The sequence below is a fragment of the Lampris incognitus genome, chromosome 2 (genome assembly GCF_029633865.1).
Source record: "Lampris incognitus isolate fLamInc1 chromosome 2, fLamInc1.hap2, whole genome shotgun sequence".
NCBI lineage: Eukaryota > Metazoa > Chordata > Actinopteri > Lampriformes > Lampridae > Lampris > Lampris incognitus.
Genome location: NC_079212.1, coordinates 140,866,222 through 140,885,094, shown reverse-complemented (window position 1 = coordinate 140,885,094; position 18,873 = coordinate 140,866,222). Strand labels below are relative to the sequence as shown.

Sequence of the window (18,873 nt, the reverse complement as noted above, 5' to 3'; positions counted from 1 at the left end):
TGGGCCTTTCGAAACTGCAATAACAAGAAAGGTCAGTAGGTGGCAATAGTAAAACAACGAGGACATTGAGGACTTTGTCCATGTTCTGGTTGGTGGCTTCGTCGACATTTAAGGAAAGCATGCCGTTTTTTTTTAGCTTTTCTGAAGTATGTCTTTTAAACTCTGGTGTTATGCCGTGTGTGTTCAAACAGCTGTCATGCTGATTAGATATTGACAGTTTTGTTAAAGCAATTTTGTCTTCAGCTATTTTTTTGAATAAATTCACCAGGGTTGGGCGAGCTTGAAAGACAGATCGTGCTCTGCGATGAACGTGCACACGTGTATTTTCAAGAAACACACACGGTCAGTTATTGATGCCGGTACATCAGCTGTGGTTGTTGCTCCCGGTAACCGCGTTGTGTGTTGGAGAGCACGAACAGCTGCTCTATGAGCGGGGTCTGACTCATGACGTGGTAGCACTTTTCCCCCGCTAGTTGCATAGCTTTGTCGAGCACAAAGTGCAGAAGCAAGCACCTGCTTCTCTTAACTTCTTACACCAGCTACCAAAAGGCTTACCGTCCTTCCCCATCGCTTCTATCCACGGCCAGCGCCATTTATTTTTTAATCCTTTATCAACTAGGAGGGCATCTTCCCCAGGATTCATGAACTTACTCTCCATCCTACTCTCCTTCGACACGACGTCTCTCTACTCGGGCATCTATGTAGCATAGGACTCGGTTGAAGCACATTTTTCCCAAGACCCGCCCCATTCTACTTCTGATTGGCTAATAATGTTAGTTTGAGAGCGGGAGAGTTGTGCTCCTCTCATATCATTGGCAGACGAACTCATAAACTCGAAAGTGATGGTGATGATATCAAGACGTTTTTTTTTAAAAATAAGACTTTTTTTTTCACGCAGCCAAACGCTGCACGCCGGAAATCCGGCGAAATCCGGTGCCAGAATACTTTAAGCCCTGAGGAATGCACACACAAAATTTTTTAGAGCTGGATAGAAAGCAGTTACTCTTTAAAGCTACATTCCTTCTGCTACTACTACTTTCAGCTGCTCCCGTTAGGGGGCGCCACAGCAGATCATACGTTTCCAACCCCTCCTGTCCTCTGCATCTTCCTCCGTCACAACGGCCACCTGCATGTCCTCCCTCACCACATCCATACACCTCCTCTTCGGCCTTCCTCTTCTCCTCTTCCCTGGCAGCTCCATATTCAGCATCCTTCTCCCAATATACCCAGCATCTCTCCTCCACACATGTCCAAACCATCTCAATCTTGCCTCTCTTGCCGTGTCTCCAAACCGTCCAACCTGAGCTGTCCCTCTAATTTTCTCGTTCCTAATCCTGTCCTTCTTCATCACGCCCAATGAAAATCTTAGCATCTCCAACTCTGCCACCTCCAGCTCCACCTCCTGTCTTTTCATCAGTGCCAGTGTCTCCAAACCATACAACATAGCTGGTCTCACAAACATCTTGTAAACCTTCCCTTTAACTCTTGCTGGTATCCTTCTGTCACAAATCACTCCAGACACTCTTCTCCACCCAGCCTGCACTCTCTTCTGCACTCCCCGTTACTTTGGACAGTTGACCCTAAGTATTTAATAAAGCTACATTCCTAGAGACCAGTATTTGTTTTATTTACAGAAACCCATGGCATTACTGATTATTTCAGTGGCGTTCAAATCCAGAAATTAATTCTTAATTTAAAAAACACCAGCGTAGATATTTCAGCACCCTCCAAACCAAAAGAAACATGGCTGAAACCAGGTTTTAGATATCGATATTGTAGTATCTGCGGTTAAAGGTCTTCTGCAAGCTTGGTCGGTCATATTTGTTTATTAGACACAACAAGTGTACTTCTTCAAACACACCGCTGTCTACCTATGGTGAAGTGGTAAAGTGCATCACTCATTTTAACCGGGGAAAAGTCCTACCTGACAGTAACCATCACAATTAGGGGGACTTCCGGTTATGACGATGTGCTGAGCAGACGCGTGTCAGAGCTCCGCAGAAAAGTTTGAGGAATAAAACAACCAGATAGCCTATACAGAATCTGTCAACAGTCACTATTTTTTGCTTAAAGTAACTGCTCAAATGGCACCAAAACTGTCAGCAAAGTCTCAAAAATCTACGAGATCGGACACCATGTGCGACTCAGTGCAGCAAACTAGCACCAGTGTTAGCGAAAACGTTTCAGCTGTGGCAGCTAGCCCAAGCCAAATCCTTAATGCTATTTATACAATGAAAGAAGACTTCGTATCGAGATTTGACGGGCTATCAAACACCATACGGAGCATATACTACTACTACTACTACTTTCGGCTGCTCCCGTTAGGGGTCGCCACAGCGGATCATCCGATATAGAGTGAACTAAAGGCGGTCACGGTTTGTATTACAGATGCAAAAGACAGAATTGGCACCAATCAAGATGATAGAGTCCCTGAGAAACCAGAACACTATGATGAAAGCGCTAATTGAATAGTGCTTTAAAGTGACGATTTGGAAAACTGACACTGCCGTTCTAATCTTCGCCTGGTGGGTCTGCCAGAGAAGCAGAAGGGGACTGATATGCGAACTTTTTTGGAAAAGTGGATCCCTCAGATGTTTAGTGAATATAACTTCCTAAGGCCCCTGCTTACTTAAAGAGCGCACAGAACTGGGAAAACTGCCGAAACTGACGCATGGTTTGCCGTGTGACCCAGGGTGGTGATAATGAAATTCTTAAATTATGCGGCTAAGTCTCGGGTCATGAAAGCTGCCAGAAGCAAGGGTCAAATATTTTGTCATAACCAGAGAGTCATGTTTTTCTTCAATGTTTCTGCTGAACTGCTCAAGCGAAGGAAGTTTTTGACACGACGAAGAAGGAGCTGGACTCCCTCTCTATCCCGGACCTGTGATGCAGAATAATTCATCCTGCTAAACTTCTGGTGAAATTAAAAGGAAAATGGCACATCTTCGACACGGCACCGGGAGTGGAGGCGTTTGTGTGTGGACTGAAGGTTTACAGTCAGGAGGCTGGGGCAGGTGAGAATATGCTCTTAGCATCGATTTTATGCACGTATATGAATAGGTTACCTCATGGGCATAATTTAACAATATTAACATTAGCTGTAGGCTAATAACAGAATTGGTTTAAGTCGAGTTGCTTGGCTGTAATAGTTTCCACTACTGATAATCTTACACGTGGGGCTCTCTTTTGACTTTTGATTGCGAAGCAGGCTGTTCCTCTCCATGATATTGACATGGGCAGACCAGCTAAGGAAGTTGAGAGTAAAGGGGGGAGGGGCCCGTTTATTGGGCTTTGGAGAAGAGACAACTTGCGGATGATGTGATCCTATTTATCAAAAACCTGGATAAACCCATTGACGAAATTTCAAAACTGATCAAAATTTTTGGTAAAGTATCTGGATATAAAATCAATCAATCACAATCTTCAATTCTATTACTTAACTTGGAGGAAACAGACAACCCTTTAATATAACAAACTGCTTTACATACAAATTGTACCTAACACAGAGGAAGTGGTGAAGATGAATTATGATTCTGTCATGGACTCTATGACTAGTTCAATTGATAGGTGATGCCCTTGCCAATTTCATTAATTGGTAAAGACACAAGGTGTGTCTTTACCTTTTTTAACATGGGAAACAGCTATGCCATATTTGCCAATGCAAGGTCTTACAGATATATCTCTGTTCAGGCTGGTTGACTCCAATGACCAGGCCAAAAGCACCTTTGCCAAGGTAATCCCACTGCAAGATGGCACTGCGGACACAATTGCTGCAGCTCTGAAGACCTGGCTCCAGGAGAAGAATATCTCCATCAAGAAGGTGATGGGCATCAGCAGTGATGGAGCTGCTGCAGTGATGACTGGTAACGTAATTCAAATTAATATATATATGTATTTCAAAAATATTGTTTTATGCATAATGTTGACCAGGAATGTTTTTTTTTTTAAATTATTGTTGTTTTGAAACAAAAAATGTCACAAAACATTAATCTTTGTTGTACTTCTTAGGGCGCAAGAATGGAGTGGCGGTGCTCCTGCACAAGGAAAACTCTCTCATGACAGCAATCCACTGCATATGCCACCGACTGGCCCTGGCTGTGGGGAAGGCAGGGGAGAGGGTTCCATACATAAAGAACCACTTCAAGCCAAATCTGGGTGAACTCTTCGGGGTTCTTTGCCTATTCGGCCTGCTGGATGGCCAGACTCCACCAAATACAGCTTTTTTTTTCTTTTTTTACCGATCATTAATTTTATAGGGGTAAATACAGTGGTTGTCTTACCGCTTTGTTTTGTTTATTTGCTGAGATACATTTTCTGCAGTTTACTGAACTAAAAATGGCAAATATTGTGATTAAAAATGACAAATAATGTTCTCTTGCCCCTTCAATTAACATATATTTTGATATTTTATGTTAAATGATATTACATGTCCAAGATTCCAACATGATCCTGAATCTGATTAGATACTGGACTGCAAGAAAATGAATGTTTTTCTCTTTCAGGAACTTATGGATTTGGCCCAGAATACCCTAAAGGAAGCAAAAGATACCCAGTGGCTGAGTCATGACGAGGCATGCAAGTCACTCTATAAGAACCTCCCTGCGGCGCTCATGACTCTCGACAATGAGAACAAGAACAGTGCCACTGCCACCGGTCTCCTCATCTGGCTGCGCAAATACAACACCCTGGCCGCTCTCTACCTGCTCTGTGATCTACTGCCACACCTGTCTTCGCTGAGCAGGTGCTTTCAGCAGGAGAAGATCAACCTCCAGCAGATCGACAGAAATGTGAAGGCCAAGATGGCAGTGGTTCGATTGATGAGAGAGGGCATGCGACCTGGGAGCAGGCTGGCCAAGCTCCAGGAGGACCTGGCTGCTGGTGGACACTTGGCGGATTTTCAACTGCCCAGTCATGACCCACAGTGGCAGGGGAAGGTGAGGGAGCCATTTGTCGATCAGCTCCTTCACAACCGGGAGGAGCACTTCCAGTCCACCAAGCTCCTGTCCTCCTTCTCCATCCTTGACCCTAAACAAATGCCAGATCCCATGCCAGACCATTATGGCAGGGAGAAAGTTCAGTGCCTCACTGATCATTTTGGTGCTGGAGAGGGAGTAGTGGCTCCTGATGCTGCCTGTGATGAGTGGTTCGGTCTGCGGAAGTATCTGAACCAGAACCGCTACTTATCACAGGAGCGGCTGGTCATTCTCCTCCTCAGTGATGGCACTATGAGGGAGCTGTACCCAAGCCTGCGCACGTTGGCTGCAGTGCCGAGTGTCATTCCAGTTAGCACGGCTGACTGTGAGCATGCCTTCAATGCACTGAAAAGGGTTAAAACCAGGCTGCACAGCAGCATGACCACAGCCGCACTTAACGCTCTGCTGACCATAACCATCGAGGGCCCCCCCCTAGATAAATTTAACTTTGGTGCGGCAGTGAAAGCTTGGGGCCAGCTTAGAAACAGACACATAATTGTCTAATATGTGATTGCTCTGTCCTCTGTTCCTCTGTGTGTGTGCGCGTGCATGCACGCGTGTGTTTTCGTATTCTAACAACTATTTCAACATTACTTAAATAAATACTTTATTTGGAACATACCCTTGCGTTTGCTTTTTTATTGAATTATGTTTGCTTTTTATTGAAATTGTTTTTAAGTTGCAGGAAATTACAGCAAATGGCTTTCTTTATTGCAATTTTTTTTGCCTCCCAGACGGGGGGCACAGCCCCCCTCTGGACCACCCCCTACTCACGACTCAGCACCATCTTGTTTGAAAATCCTGGGGACACCCCTGTATACTTAGTACTATGTTTATTACTTTACTACCAACAGATTTCAGAGTGAGAGTGAACGGACACTTTTCTGGCTTGACTTCAACATCAACCGGCTCCCCTCAGGGCTGCGTCCTCTCTCCTCTCCTATACATCCTGCACACTAATGACTGCTGCAGTGAGTTCAAAAATCATCACATTGTGAAATTTGCAGATGACACAATAGTGAGCCTGCTGAAGGAGAATGAAATGTCCCATGGTCCCGTCATAGACTATTTCTCCAAATGGTGCCAGGGAACCTTTTTGGAATTAAATGTGACTAAGACCAAAGACATGTGTATTGACTTTAGACATAATCCCTCCAACCCAGTCAGCACTAAGATTAATGGTCATGACGTTGAAATTGTTGAGTCATACAAGTACTTGGGCACTATCATTGATAACAAGCTGAAGTGTGATTGTAATACCAATTTGCTATGCAATATAAGCCAGCAGTGCCTTTTTTATCCGAGGAAGCTGGCTAAGCTCGGTGTCGACAGGTCCCTGTTGACTTTGTTCTACAGATCTTTCATTGAGCTGGTTATTACTTTTTCTTTTATCGGCTGGTATGCCTCTCTCAACCTTAAACAGAAAAATGCACTAACAAACGTGATCAAGGTCTGCAGTAGCATAACAGGTACCCAACAGAAAAGTCTATCTGATTTATAAAACCAACAGATGTTAAGGAAAGCAGAACCTATCCTGTCTGACAGCACCCACCCCCTGCACCTCGAGTTTCAGATCTTGCTTTCTGGTTTCTGCTTCAAATACCCAGTAGTCAAAACCAATAGATACAAACAGTCCTTCATTCCCTCAGCCATTTAACTGCGAAACTCCAATATTAAGAGGTAATACCAGCTCCACCCTGATAAACACTGTTAACACTGTTGCATTGGTTTTTGTTGGCTTTGTTCTCCTCCCTACATGTTGTATCTATTTGTATTATTTGCCTTATGCGTTCTGTGGAGTGTTTGTGTGTTTGAATGTTGCCGCTGCTACACAGCAATTGCCCCTCTAGGGACAAATAAAAACCTGCTTTGACTTTTTCCCTTGTCTCCAGATGTGTTTTATATTGTTAATACTTTGCAATGTTTATATTATTATTGAAAAATTAATAAACACATTGTTTTAAAAAAAAAACCCCACAACAATTATTAACTACAGAGGTGTTCAACATTTGGATAATCCAGCATCAAAAAGGATGTTTGTTAGTATTCAATAAGATAGCTTCATTAAAAGAAGGGTCTAGACTTAGGTTTGCTTACCCTGAGGTGTGCCAAACAGGATGTTGACCGTGCAGGAGTGGTGTACTTGGTGCTGCTGGGTAATGATGATAGCAAAGGGGGTGCGGGCGCGGCCCACATCCTCCAGGGCCTGTGTCAGGGACACCTCTGTGTTGAGGAAGATCAGATCCACCACCATGCCCAGATCACGGACCTTCCTCCCAACTGTCTCCGCATACTCCCTACAGTTGTTTTTAAAGCAGGAGGAATCACACACACACACACACACGCACACACGCACACACACACACACACACACACACACACGTGCCATATGAAATGACAACTTGTCATATATTTGTCAAATACTTACCGCTGAACCCTTCACTGGTCAAGCTCTGTGTTGTGGGTAGTAGCAAGGCACAGTGGTTCTCAATCTGGTCCTAAAGACCCCCAGATTTTCGTTCTACTTGGTAGTAAATTACAGTCACCTGTTGTGTGAGGTGTTCCAGCCATCTCATCAGGGTTATTTAGACCTTTGGTTCAATGTAATTAACTGCCTGGCAGAATGCAAAACCAGCAGTAGCCGGTCGCCCGAGGCACGGATTGAAAACCATTGGCCGAGCAATTAGAGACAGAATTAACAGAACGGTTTCTCCAGCTCAATACCTGTTAAATTGCTGTTGTAGTAAAACATTGTACCCTATTTTCTAAAACTGTAATTTGCTGAGGATAAGCTAGCTGACCAAAAACAAAACAGTAAAATAAATAAATAAAAATAGTAAGACGCAGGGTACTCGCGCTTTTCCCCAAATAAAAATTCCAAACCTTTTCCTAAGCACTGGCAGCGAGACTTGCATGTTTGTTTGCCCTGCAGAAGGCTGACCAATGCTGCCTCTCTCCCATGCTGTTGATGTGCAAAATATGCACCAAAAAAAATTGACAACGCTTTAGCGTTTGACTTGGCATCAGGAGCGATCCGGGTTTTAAATTTGGGGTATTCAAGCAACAAGCTCGAAAACAAATGACCAATTTTCACATTTTTTCCAAGTCTACTAGGCTAACATTAGTATGGGTGCCAACTCAGGAAAAATGTTTACCATTAAACAACTTCATTAAATGCAACAGTTATATCGTGCAGCCCTTTTCTTGAATCAGAAATGTTGCCCATATTGAAAGCTGACATCCAGGCATGTCTTTATGCATGCTTAATAATCAAGGTAAGAAAATCCCATCACAAAGTTGAATCAGTTCATCTGGACAACGTTTGACCTGGAACTTTTCTGGTCTGGAAAACAGTAATTCATAATGACATACTTTTCCAGAATTTCAAGACCTGTGCAAGTACCCTGTAGATGACCCTACCACCCACCCATCCCATTTTGTCTATTAAACTGGACAGTGGAAATACTTCTGAGCTTTGTTGACAACGATGACGGAGCAGTCAACGGGGCGCTCAGTGTCGTAGCGTCTCTGCAGCTCCTCATAGTATTGCCTGTACAGCTCGTTACGCCACCGCTCCTCTGGTCTTACACGATCATCTGTGGATGGGGACATGATAGGAAGAAAAATATATGATAAGTTATTTGAAGTCGGGATGTGAGGGAATGAACCTCTGATTTGACTCCACTTCAATTTCCAATCACAACAAGGGTTGGCTTGAAGGCCTGGTTCCCTTTTTGAACCTACTACGAAAGACTTGGTAAAAATCTCCCAGGTTTGAGCAATTAAAAGAATAAAAAATAAAATAAGTATTACATCCCAAAGACTGCCATGATATACTATAACCATTCATTCCTTCATCAGCCGCTTCTCTGGGGTTGGGTCGCGGTGGCAGCAAGCTAAGTAAGGCACTCCAGACGTCCCTCTCCCCAACAACACCCTCCTGCTCCTCCTCGGGGACCCCACGGCGTTCCCAAACCAGATTGGACAAGTAGTCCCTCCAGCGAGTTCTGGGTCTACCCCGGGATCTCCTCCCAGTTGGCCGTGCCCTTTAAACCTCCAAAAGAAAAAGCCCAGGAGGCATCCTAATCAGATGCCCAAACCAGCGGCTCTACTCCGACCTCCCTCCGGATGTCCGAGCTCCTCACCCTAAGGCTGAGCCCAGACACCCTACAAAGGAAACTCATTTCAGCCGCTTGTATCCGCGATCTCACCCTTTCGGTCACTACCCAAAGCTCATGACCATAGGTGAGGGTTGGAACCAAGATTGACTGGTAAATTGAGAGCTTTGCCTTCCAGCTCAGCTCCTTCTTCACAACAACGGTCCGGCAACGTCCGCATTACTGCTGATGCTGCACCAATCCGTCTGTCAATCTCCCGCTTCATCCTACCCTCACTCGTGAACAAGACCCAGAGATACTTGAACTCCTTCACCTGAGGCAACAACTCATCCCCAACCCGGAGGGAGCAAGCCACCATTTTCCAGTAGAGAACCATGGCCTCAGGCTTAGCGGTGCTGATTATCATCCCAGCCATTTCACACTCAGCTGCAAACCGCCCCAAAGCAAGCCGGAGGCTGCATTCCGATGAAGCTAACAAAACCACATCATCTGCGAAGATGATGTGTCCATGAATATCACAAACAGAATCGGAGACAAGGGACAACCTTGTCTCTGATTATAACTATAGTAGAGTAAAAATTGATTTATTTTAAGAATGTGAATTTTAAATATTTTCAAATCTGGTAAGGTGAGAAGAAGGAAATGGTAAATGCCTCATATGAGACATTCCAGTTTTGTTATGAACACCTCAACAAAAAGAGCTGTTAAGTCCGACTCAAAATAAGAAAAATTAAAAAAAAAATCAGGCAGTGTAAAGATTGCAAAATGGCTGCCACATATAAAGACGTGTTCCCCTTGCCTACATAGAATAAAGACATTTCCACAACACATACCCTCCGGCTCGCGGCGTCCATTCCAGGGATCTCTGTATGGGTCCTCCTTCTTGCGGTACAAGTCCTCCCCACCGCTCCCTCCGCGGTAGTATCGGCCATAATCTTCTCTGCAATGCAATGTAAACATTTTCAGTATTGGGGGGGGGGGGTCTCAACTGTTTGGGCAATGTTTTACAGCTGTGTCAGCAACCCAATCCCGTTTCAATCTTCACCTGAATCCTGGGTCTCTTGGGTCGCCCCTCGGGCCTCCCCTCAGGTCTTTGTCTCGGCCCTCTCCGCTGCGGTAACGATCCTCGTGGTCACGCGGGTGGCCAGCGGGCCTGGGATCCCTCCCGTCACGGCTGTCGCGAGCATCACGCCCGTACATAGGGGAGCGGGAGTGGCCATCCTTACTATCCCCATAACCTCCGTACGGGCCCCTGGGAAGAACAGCGACAATTAGTAGGAGCACAGACGGGCCCTTGGAAAACCTACCAGCTAGGACTATGTTTAAAATTATGTGAGAGAAGGACACAGTGACATATTGAGCCTTTTTTCCCCCGTTCAGCGCAGGCGTTAGCTAACCATGAGGAGATTCTGTCCGTGCTATTCCCAAGGACGGGCTGATTCATTTTCGAATGCGGTGCAAATGATCTTTGCTTTTTGAAGAGGATTTGAAAAGGTTTTCGCTTTTTCCAAAACTATTAGAGCGCAACCGACAGCAACTCTAGCATTCGCAAGTAAGACTGACTTAACAGTTTGGTTAATGGTACCAATCCCATCCCAGCATAAAGGCGGTTCCTTCCCATTAGAGAGAAGTCTGTTGAAAACGTCCAGACAGCCATGTACGCAATACGGGACAAGTTCATGTCCACTTCGGCGGATTTTGTGGACCACCACTGGTTGAGCTTCGAACAGCACACAAGCCCTTCATAATATAACCACGCGTCCCTGATGTTGGTTTCTCTGCACGCAAATTTAACAGTTTGCATGAGATGATTTGCAACCGATCTCTCGATCACAAACGATTCACATTTCCACGCACAATTTAAAACATTTTTTCTGATAATGCGTTGAATTTTGCTCGTGGTATTAAATGCAGTGCTCAGGGTAACAAAAGATATTGAAATGACCCTTTTTTTTTTAGTAAAGACTAATAAATCAAGCTAGACAGCCTCTTTTTGAATGCAAATGACTACCTGCCAATTTCTAACCGTCTTCGGTTATTTGAAGTTCAATAAATCCCATCTCATGACAGAAGTGTGTAAGTTTTGATGAGCAGTTACTTTTTTTTTTTTTTTTTTACTGACAAATAAAAATTCCCAACAAATGTAAGACTGCATATTCCAACATGTTGTGTCATCCTATTTGTTGCAGGACGAAATCCAAATCGCTTGCACAAGTTTCATTCCACAGAAATATTTAGCGCAAGTTTGATGGATAAGTAAATACATTTGACGTCGCAAAAGGAATTTCGTTTGACACTATGAAAAAGGCTGCATTGTGCAATTCAAGTGACTAATCAGTCCATTTCCTCCGACTGCATAATTTCGAATGTAGGACAGACGCAGCGCAACAAGGAAAGCAAGAAAAAATAAAAAAAGAGGCAAAGATCTCTGAGAGACAAAGACACTTGATTTTATAGTCATACATTTCTTTGCTTTATTTCAACAAACCTAGAAATTTGAAACTCAAAATGGCAAAATCTGAAAACATCCGCGCAAATGTTTTAAAGAAACCACAGCTCCTGTCAAGCCATGTGAACTCCAGTGGAAATGACAGCTGAAATATAAATGCGGTTTTTTTTTTTTATTACCAGGGCACCTGGGGCGTCGGTAGTTCATCACACCTATTTTGCGTTACTTTACCTTCGTGGAGGGCTCTGCCGGGGTTGAGGTTTAGGATGTCGTCGCTCCGTTGCCATATTTACATCTGAAAATAAATCAATCCAAAATGTTCAACATAACATTGACAAGAAACTCAGCGTATGTTTAAACGCAGAATGGACTGGTCGACGTGAACACTTCCCACGGTCCAAACTTAAAACACAGCGTCCGAATTCCAAGCACGAAATTCCAAAATTGGTCGAGGTGGCAAAATGTCAAATTTGGTCAGCGGGGCTGAACGTGAGGGGGAAAGGAAAGGAAAACAAAGTATTTTATCTTTAAAACTAAATCAAAAGCAATTCAACAATCTGAATGCTTTTCTTGCTCTATCAAAAAAAAAAAATCATTCCAAGACTGAAAACTACGAAGATTGTGAGACGCTTCGAGTCCCCTTGAAAACAATGCCGACCCCCCGATCATTCACGCCGGGCCTTCAGGTCAATCTCTTCAGCATCCTCCCAGGAGACAGGCAAAATCAAAATATCCACACACCCACGGTTTTTGAGGTGCGTTCCCGCTAAATCCACGAGGACTCGGGGCTGTCCCGCTGCCATATCAAGTGCATGAGGGGCTCTCCTGCAGACATTTTGAGCCCTTTATGCACACTTTCCGTAAGTATGCATTTCTGCAGACTTTGCCTGAGGGAATTACCCACAGTTCATAGTGCCGTGGCATTAAATTAGGTTACCAGGGGATGTCCTGAAGTGTGCAGGAAAAATTAAAAAATAAAACCAAACATGGAAGGACAGATGGCCACATGGATGTTGTTTGGAATATTGGTGCGCTGGGGTACGCCTACATTTATGAAGAACAACTACATTAACAAGGATTTACGATGGTACATAAGAAACACATGGAAGAGGAATGCAAACATATGCTATACTACACATCATTTATTCACAGACCATTTCTTTTCATTTTTGCTTAATGATGCCGTTTTTTACAAAAACGAGTACAGTGATACATGTAAGAGTTACATGCGAGAGCCGGAAGATGTACAAATCAAAAAGTCGGTCCCTTAACTTAAGTGCCTTGGCAGTGAAGTAAAAAATGTAGAATAAACAGTCTCAAACCCCCAATAGTAGGAAACATTTTGCCATCACCAAGGCATTGGACTGATATGTCGCCAAGTGTTGTCCCTTTCGCATTTATACCATTTCGAGTCCCTGCAGCCTCTCACACTCAAGCATTTACCAGGTGACAAGTCCACCAGGGTTCAGGGCTTAAGCCTTAGGAAGGACATTGGGATTGGGTGTTAATCTGAGCGAATTTCACTCTGCAAACAAGTAAAATACAGAAACATTCGAAAGGCAAAGCAGCAATTTAAATTTCCATTTATTATTTTTGTAGGTCAGAAATACTGTGATGCATCTACAAAAACAAATGGTTGAAGCAGAAGAAGTGTGTCTAGTTACCTTCCCTCTGATGAATGTGGGTTCGTACAGTACAACCAAGACAGGCATTTAGAGAGGACGCCATCTGTTTTGTTGGACAGTAGTATGCACGTGGCAGGGCCTGAGTGATATCTCATCACAAATAGTCTGCTTTTACATGACTGTGGAATGGTTGGGGCACACAAAGCCCCGTTCCTTGAAGCGAAAACTGTCACATGCATAATATGGCCTTGATATAAAATTTGACTGTAACGACTGCCTGAGATGTTAACTTGGGCCAGTGAATGGCTTACCCTCTGTTTTGTAAAAAGTAATATGTCCACTCAGGCTGGGGTCACAGACGTTTTAACTGGGTGCTGTGCAGAGTGGACATGATGACAAGATTCCATCCATCCATCCGTTATCTTGACCGCTTATCCTGCTCTCAGGGATGCTAGGGCCTATTCCAGCAGTCATTGGGCGGCAGGTCGGGAGACACCCTGTACAAGCTGCCAGGCCATCACAGGCCGCCAGCCCCCCGCCCCCACACATTCCTAGGGACAATTTAGTATGGCCAATTCAACAGACCTACATGTCTCTGGACTGTGGGAGGAAACGGGAGACCCCGGAGGAAACCCACGCAGACACGGGAAGAACATGCAAACTCCACACAGAGGACAACCCGGGATGACCCACCAAGGTTGGACTACCCCGGGGCTCGAACCCAGGACCTTCTTGCTGTGAGGCGACCGCACTAACCACTGCGCCACCATGACAAGATTCACATATGAAAATTCAGTTTCTTTCCTCATGGAAAACCAAATTTCCATCCATTATCTATTATCCAAACTGCTTATCCAATTCCCCTTAAAGACAAAAATTATCAAAATCATACACTTTTTGCCCACATTTAAAGCCAGTAGCATCTCACTTTGTATGTTGGCAAAGTAGGAAGCTGACAACTCTCAAGTCCCCTATTCACCTGACTGACTTCACAAGATAATTCCATTAGATTTAGAATGGCTTGTTTAATTGCCAACTGGACAAAATAATACATGTTGGGGTCATGTAAGGCATTGTAAAAGCCTGAATTTACTGCCAACCAATGTAAGGGTATCACTACTTTTCCAACTTTTACCCCGCCTTATTAACCAATTAATTTCTTTACTCCTCAATTAAAAACAAACAGCCACTGTAGAAAAATGCCATCTCTCTTGGGTTTTTTAAGTTTATGTTGACACCTTCCCCAGACTACATGACATTTGTCAGTCATGCACAATTGTCCGGGTAAGATGACTGTCAAGTTTTTGATGTCATGGTCACAACACGTTTGACACTCCCGGTACAGAAAGGGAAAAGGGAGAGGAATCAAGAGGCAATAACAGCGTCGAGGAGGAAATGCACGTTTATCATTCTTTGTCATCATCAAAGATTGTCACCATGGCATCCATGGAGCAAGTAACAAGCTTCCTCTTGCTTTGTGGATTAATGGACACCAAAAAGAAAAATCAACCCTGTCTCAACTAAGCAAAATGTCCCATGTAATTAGCCGATACAGTGGTCACCAACCCTGCTCCTGGAGAGTTACCATCCTGTTGGTTTTCACTCCAACCCTAATTTAACACACCTGATTTTACTGATTACCTACTTAGCAAGACCTTAATTAATTGAATCAGATGTGTTAAATTAGGGTTGGAGTGAAAACCAGCAGGCCAGTAGCTCTCCAGAAGCAGGATTGGTGACCACTGCTCCATAGAAAATAAGCCATGCATGGCTAGCTGGACAAACACAAGCTAGAGATCATTAAGATTTTCAGAACTGATCTATCAGAAAATAACGTTTAATGTAGAACATGTTACAATTGGTCAATGTCACTGAGCTCGTCGGGGACACAAATCAAACCTGTTTGAAGCTGCTACACTAGCTGACAAATGCCCTAAATCAGGGGTGGGCCATCTTATCCAGAAAGGGCTGGTGTGGGGTAAGGGTTTTTATTCCAACCAAGCAGTTACACACCCGATCCCACTAATCAACCAGCAGAGTCTTTGCTGAGGAACTTGATTAGGAGACACAGGTGTGCAATTGCTTGGTTGGAACAAAAACCTTCACCCAAACTGGCCCTTTCTGAAGAAGATTGCCCACCCCTGCCCTAAATATTCTGACATGCTATTCTTAACTGGGGTATTGTGGGGCTTTCCAGACATCTTCCAACATGCCACACTACAACATAAAATGTCGAATTTTTGCTCCCAATGCTTATGATTGTTCTCAACGTCCCATATCTGTTGGGATGGGCCGTTATTGGGCAGGAATTATGTAGTCTGGCAAGACCATAAGCCATTTACTTGCCCCATCTTACAGGTGATACCAATGAAAAGTGTGCCTTTGTGGGCATTGCAACTATTACAGGGAGGGCTTACCTATTTTATAACCTTTATATATTCGACCTTTGTAGCCCGCCTTTGCAGATTCTGCTTCCTCAATGCGATCAAATTGCACAAATCCAAAGCCACGGAACATGGAAACGCCTGGGAAAAAGGAGCATTTCACTGGTATAGGCACTTGAAAAGGTACTTTGGATTCCTCACTATTCACCTTATAAAATCCTTCCAGCAGATCATGACAGACTTAGATTTAAGAGAGGGGGGGGACTCGTGGTTTCAAGGAGAACAGTTCTACACAAGTTAAAGTGCTCGTAAAAAAACAAAGCGTTTTATACTCGCTCAAGTGTTACATTTTAAGATACTATATGACAGAATTAGGGACATTTCAGTGATAATAATCAGAATGGAAAAGGTTTACCACACATGGGTAAACGGTGTTGGTTACTGACCGACTATCTTCCCATAAGGGCTGAACATGTCTTCCAAATCCTTCCTGTCCATGTCTGAGGTCGGCAAATTCCCCACAAAAACCCTCCTCTCCAAATCACGGGCATCGTTGCTGCTGCACGAACGTGAGCGACCCCTGGGCGAATTGCTGCGGCTTCTTCTGCGGGACATGACTTAGACCCCCCGAGATTACTCGTCTTCTTCGTGCGTCGTAAATGTCAACGCAACTTTTCTTTCTTTTTCTTTTTTTTTTCCTTGTTTGTTCGAGTGCGCCTTTAAATTGCCGTCCTAAATCCTGAAAAATGTCAAATGAAGCAACAGAAAAGCACATGGGTGGATAAAGATTCAGCAAAGCACGAGAGCGAGTACCCAGGTGTTTGATTGGACGAAACTGACTCGATCGATGTTTAAAAATAAAAATCATTTTTAAATCGAAAATCGTAATACTGGATCAGGGTCGCCATTTTATCTCGTCTGTCCTGGCGCGAGCTATTCGCCAGTCTCGAGCCGTGATGAGACGTTGCTTAGTGGGTTCTGAGACGATTAAAAACAAGTTTACTCGGTGGAGTTTTTTTCCTTCCTCCTCTGAATCTCTTTATTTCTTTTTTGTCGGTCACGTATCTGGGGTGATGTACCATGTTCACTTGCATATTCTGGTTGCATCTGGGAGGGAAAAGAAAACGATCGACTGCATGGTTTCACACTTAAGACAACATCCCACATCTGGAATAGAAAACATGTAACAGGCGTTTGGAACCGTCTGGTGAAGTTGATATTTATATACAAACCTGTGCGAGGGGCAAACACGGTCTTGCACGGTTAACATCTGGTGGACACTATCTGTGTGGTTCAAAGTGGTGGAACCGGTTATTTTCTTGCCTGGTGCGGGATTCGATACGAGGTGTACCGCACCACAAGGCAACATCGCTAACCGCTCGGCTAAAGGGTCAGACCCGTTAGCTAGGGGGCTAACGTGTCTTATTAGTAGTTTACAGTGGTGTTATCGTTGGGACAAAGCAGCTCACAGCGGAGAACTCGAGTCAACGTGCTTGCAACCGTTCGAGATTGCGCAAGATGATTTCCTCACCACACCGAAACGACTGGAAACCAAAGGCTGGCGGAAACGGAGGACAGAAGCAGCCAGAAGAGTCTTTAAGGCGTTCGGCGGAGTTCGGAGAGTGGTCGTGAATAACGTTATGTGCGTAATAATGTGCCACTCGGGAGTGAAGGGACTAAGGCTGATGTTAAACAGTACGCGGGAACGCCAAAGCCAACCCCCCCCCCCGAGCCAATTTCCACGTTATACAGACACTTCCGACGTTTATCCTTGAGGGTTAGACTCTAAACGAGGGTTAGACTCCAAAAACGCCACGTAAAATAAAGCGTTTACGGGTCGCCGCGACGGGAGTCGGTGAAATGCGGGCCGTTCCGTAACGGAGTCAACTCGGCGTGCGGACCCCCGCAGAGATGAAATGGTGCACAGCGTGCGAAAGCTGCCGAGCGTCGTAGAGTTAAATGCGGCGTTTCGTCGACGGTTTTTGTTTTTTTTAAAAACAACACGCCAGAGCCATTTCTTCACTTTAACGAAGCGGCGAAGTGACCAAAAGCTGAAGGCATCGACGACCGTGTAACGAACGCAACGCCTGCCCCAACCTTAGCTAACAGTGCGGGGCTAATGTTATTTTAGCTAGCAGCGGGGAGCTAACGTTACGTTAGCGCAGTAAGCTGACGTTGCTTACTCGGCTTCGTCCTTCTAGCTTGTATTCGAACCAGTTACTAAGACGGGGTTTCGGCCCGCGGGCAACTATTTATTCTTTTCCCCCCATAGAGACCGCTGCAATTTCCCATTTACCTGCAGTGAACGTAGTCCTTTCTATCGTTTGGGTTTAGCCGACGCCACAACGTTCGCCGCTCGCTAGCTCTTCTTCCTCCCCCACAAAGCTCTTCTTCGCCGTCTTCTTCTTCTTCTTCTTTATCTACTGCTTGTTTAATGGCGGGCGGCAACTAGGCGTCTCGGGCGCATTACTGCCACCCACTATGCTGGAGTGTGGGCTAGAGTTGCCTATTTCCATTCGGACTGAAAAAAAGCAAAACAAAACCCTAAATTACATACTGCTTACATACTGTACATTTCTTCCTACACAACTGAAGATCTCCAGGCCCTCAAAAACATATGTCCAAATGCTGCCGTTTGCATCCAGCAACACAGACACAGCATTGGAAACAGAATATGAACTCCCTGAACCCCTGACAGCTACGTATGAGCCATCTGCTAGGGACCTGTCGTCAGCTGACCTTAAGGAGAAGTGCAAAACCAGCTATTGCAAAGTGAGAAGGCAACGCACCACTAACAGACTGGAACACCTGCAGGATGTGACAAAAGCAGCAAAGTGCACAACATGGAACACGCACAGAGCGGGACGTTTAACGGTGAGCAGCTTTCACAGGGTTGTCAAATGTAAGGACACCTCAGCTGAAAGTGTTATTAAACAGCGAATACAATATGGATCCACAGATCTCACTGTTCCAGCTGTCATGTGGGGAAGACAAATGGAAGATACTGCACGCCAGTGTTACGGAACAGAAATGAAAAAGACACACGTGAACTTTAATCTAAATGCAGTGGGTCTAACAGTGAAAGCAGATGAGCCATACCTGGCTGCTTCTCCTGATGGGGTATTCTCATGTGACTGCTGTGGAACAGGCGTGCCGGAGATTAAGTGTCCATACAAGTACAAGGAGGGACTACAGGGGTCAGAGTCTGATGCATCCTTTTGCCTTGACGAACACTATTATCTGCGACCTACCCACCCATATTACAGGCAGACTCAACTACAGATGTATGTTTGTCAAATGGACGTCTGTGATTTCGTGGTGTGG

The 18,873-nt window shown here is 44.6% G+C and overlaps 1 protein-coding gene across 1 annotated transcript in view; it reads right to left on the bottom strand.

Moving 5' to 3' along the window:
• The window catches only part of ncoa5 (nuclear receptor coactivator 5), a 41,510-nt gene extending 23,567 nt beyond the window's left edge, over nt 1-17,943 (bottom strand). Inside the window, exons 1-8 of the mRNA XM_056301820.1 lie at nt 17,846-17,943; nt 15,996-16,288; nt 15,583-15,690; nt 11,772-11,835; nt 10,137-10,343; nt 9,925-10,031; nt 8,440-8,569; nt 7,071-7,270 (exon numbers count right to left, since the gene is read on the bottom strand). Of these exons, the coding sequence (XP_056157795.1) occupies nt 7,071-7,270; nt 8,440-8,569; nt 9,925-10,031; nt 10,137-10,343; nt 11,772-11,835; nt 15,583-15,690; nt 15,996-16,164 (985 nt within the window). The 5' untranslated portion in view covers nt 16,165-16,288; nt 17,846-17,943. The remainder of the gene's footprint in view (nt 1-7,070; nt 7,271-8,439; nt 8,570-9,924; nt 10,032-10,136; nt 10,344-11,771; nt 11,836-15,582; nt 15,691-15,995; nt 16,289-17,845) is intronic.
• Between the last annotated feature and the right edge of the window lie 930 nt (nt 17,944-18,873).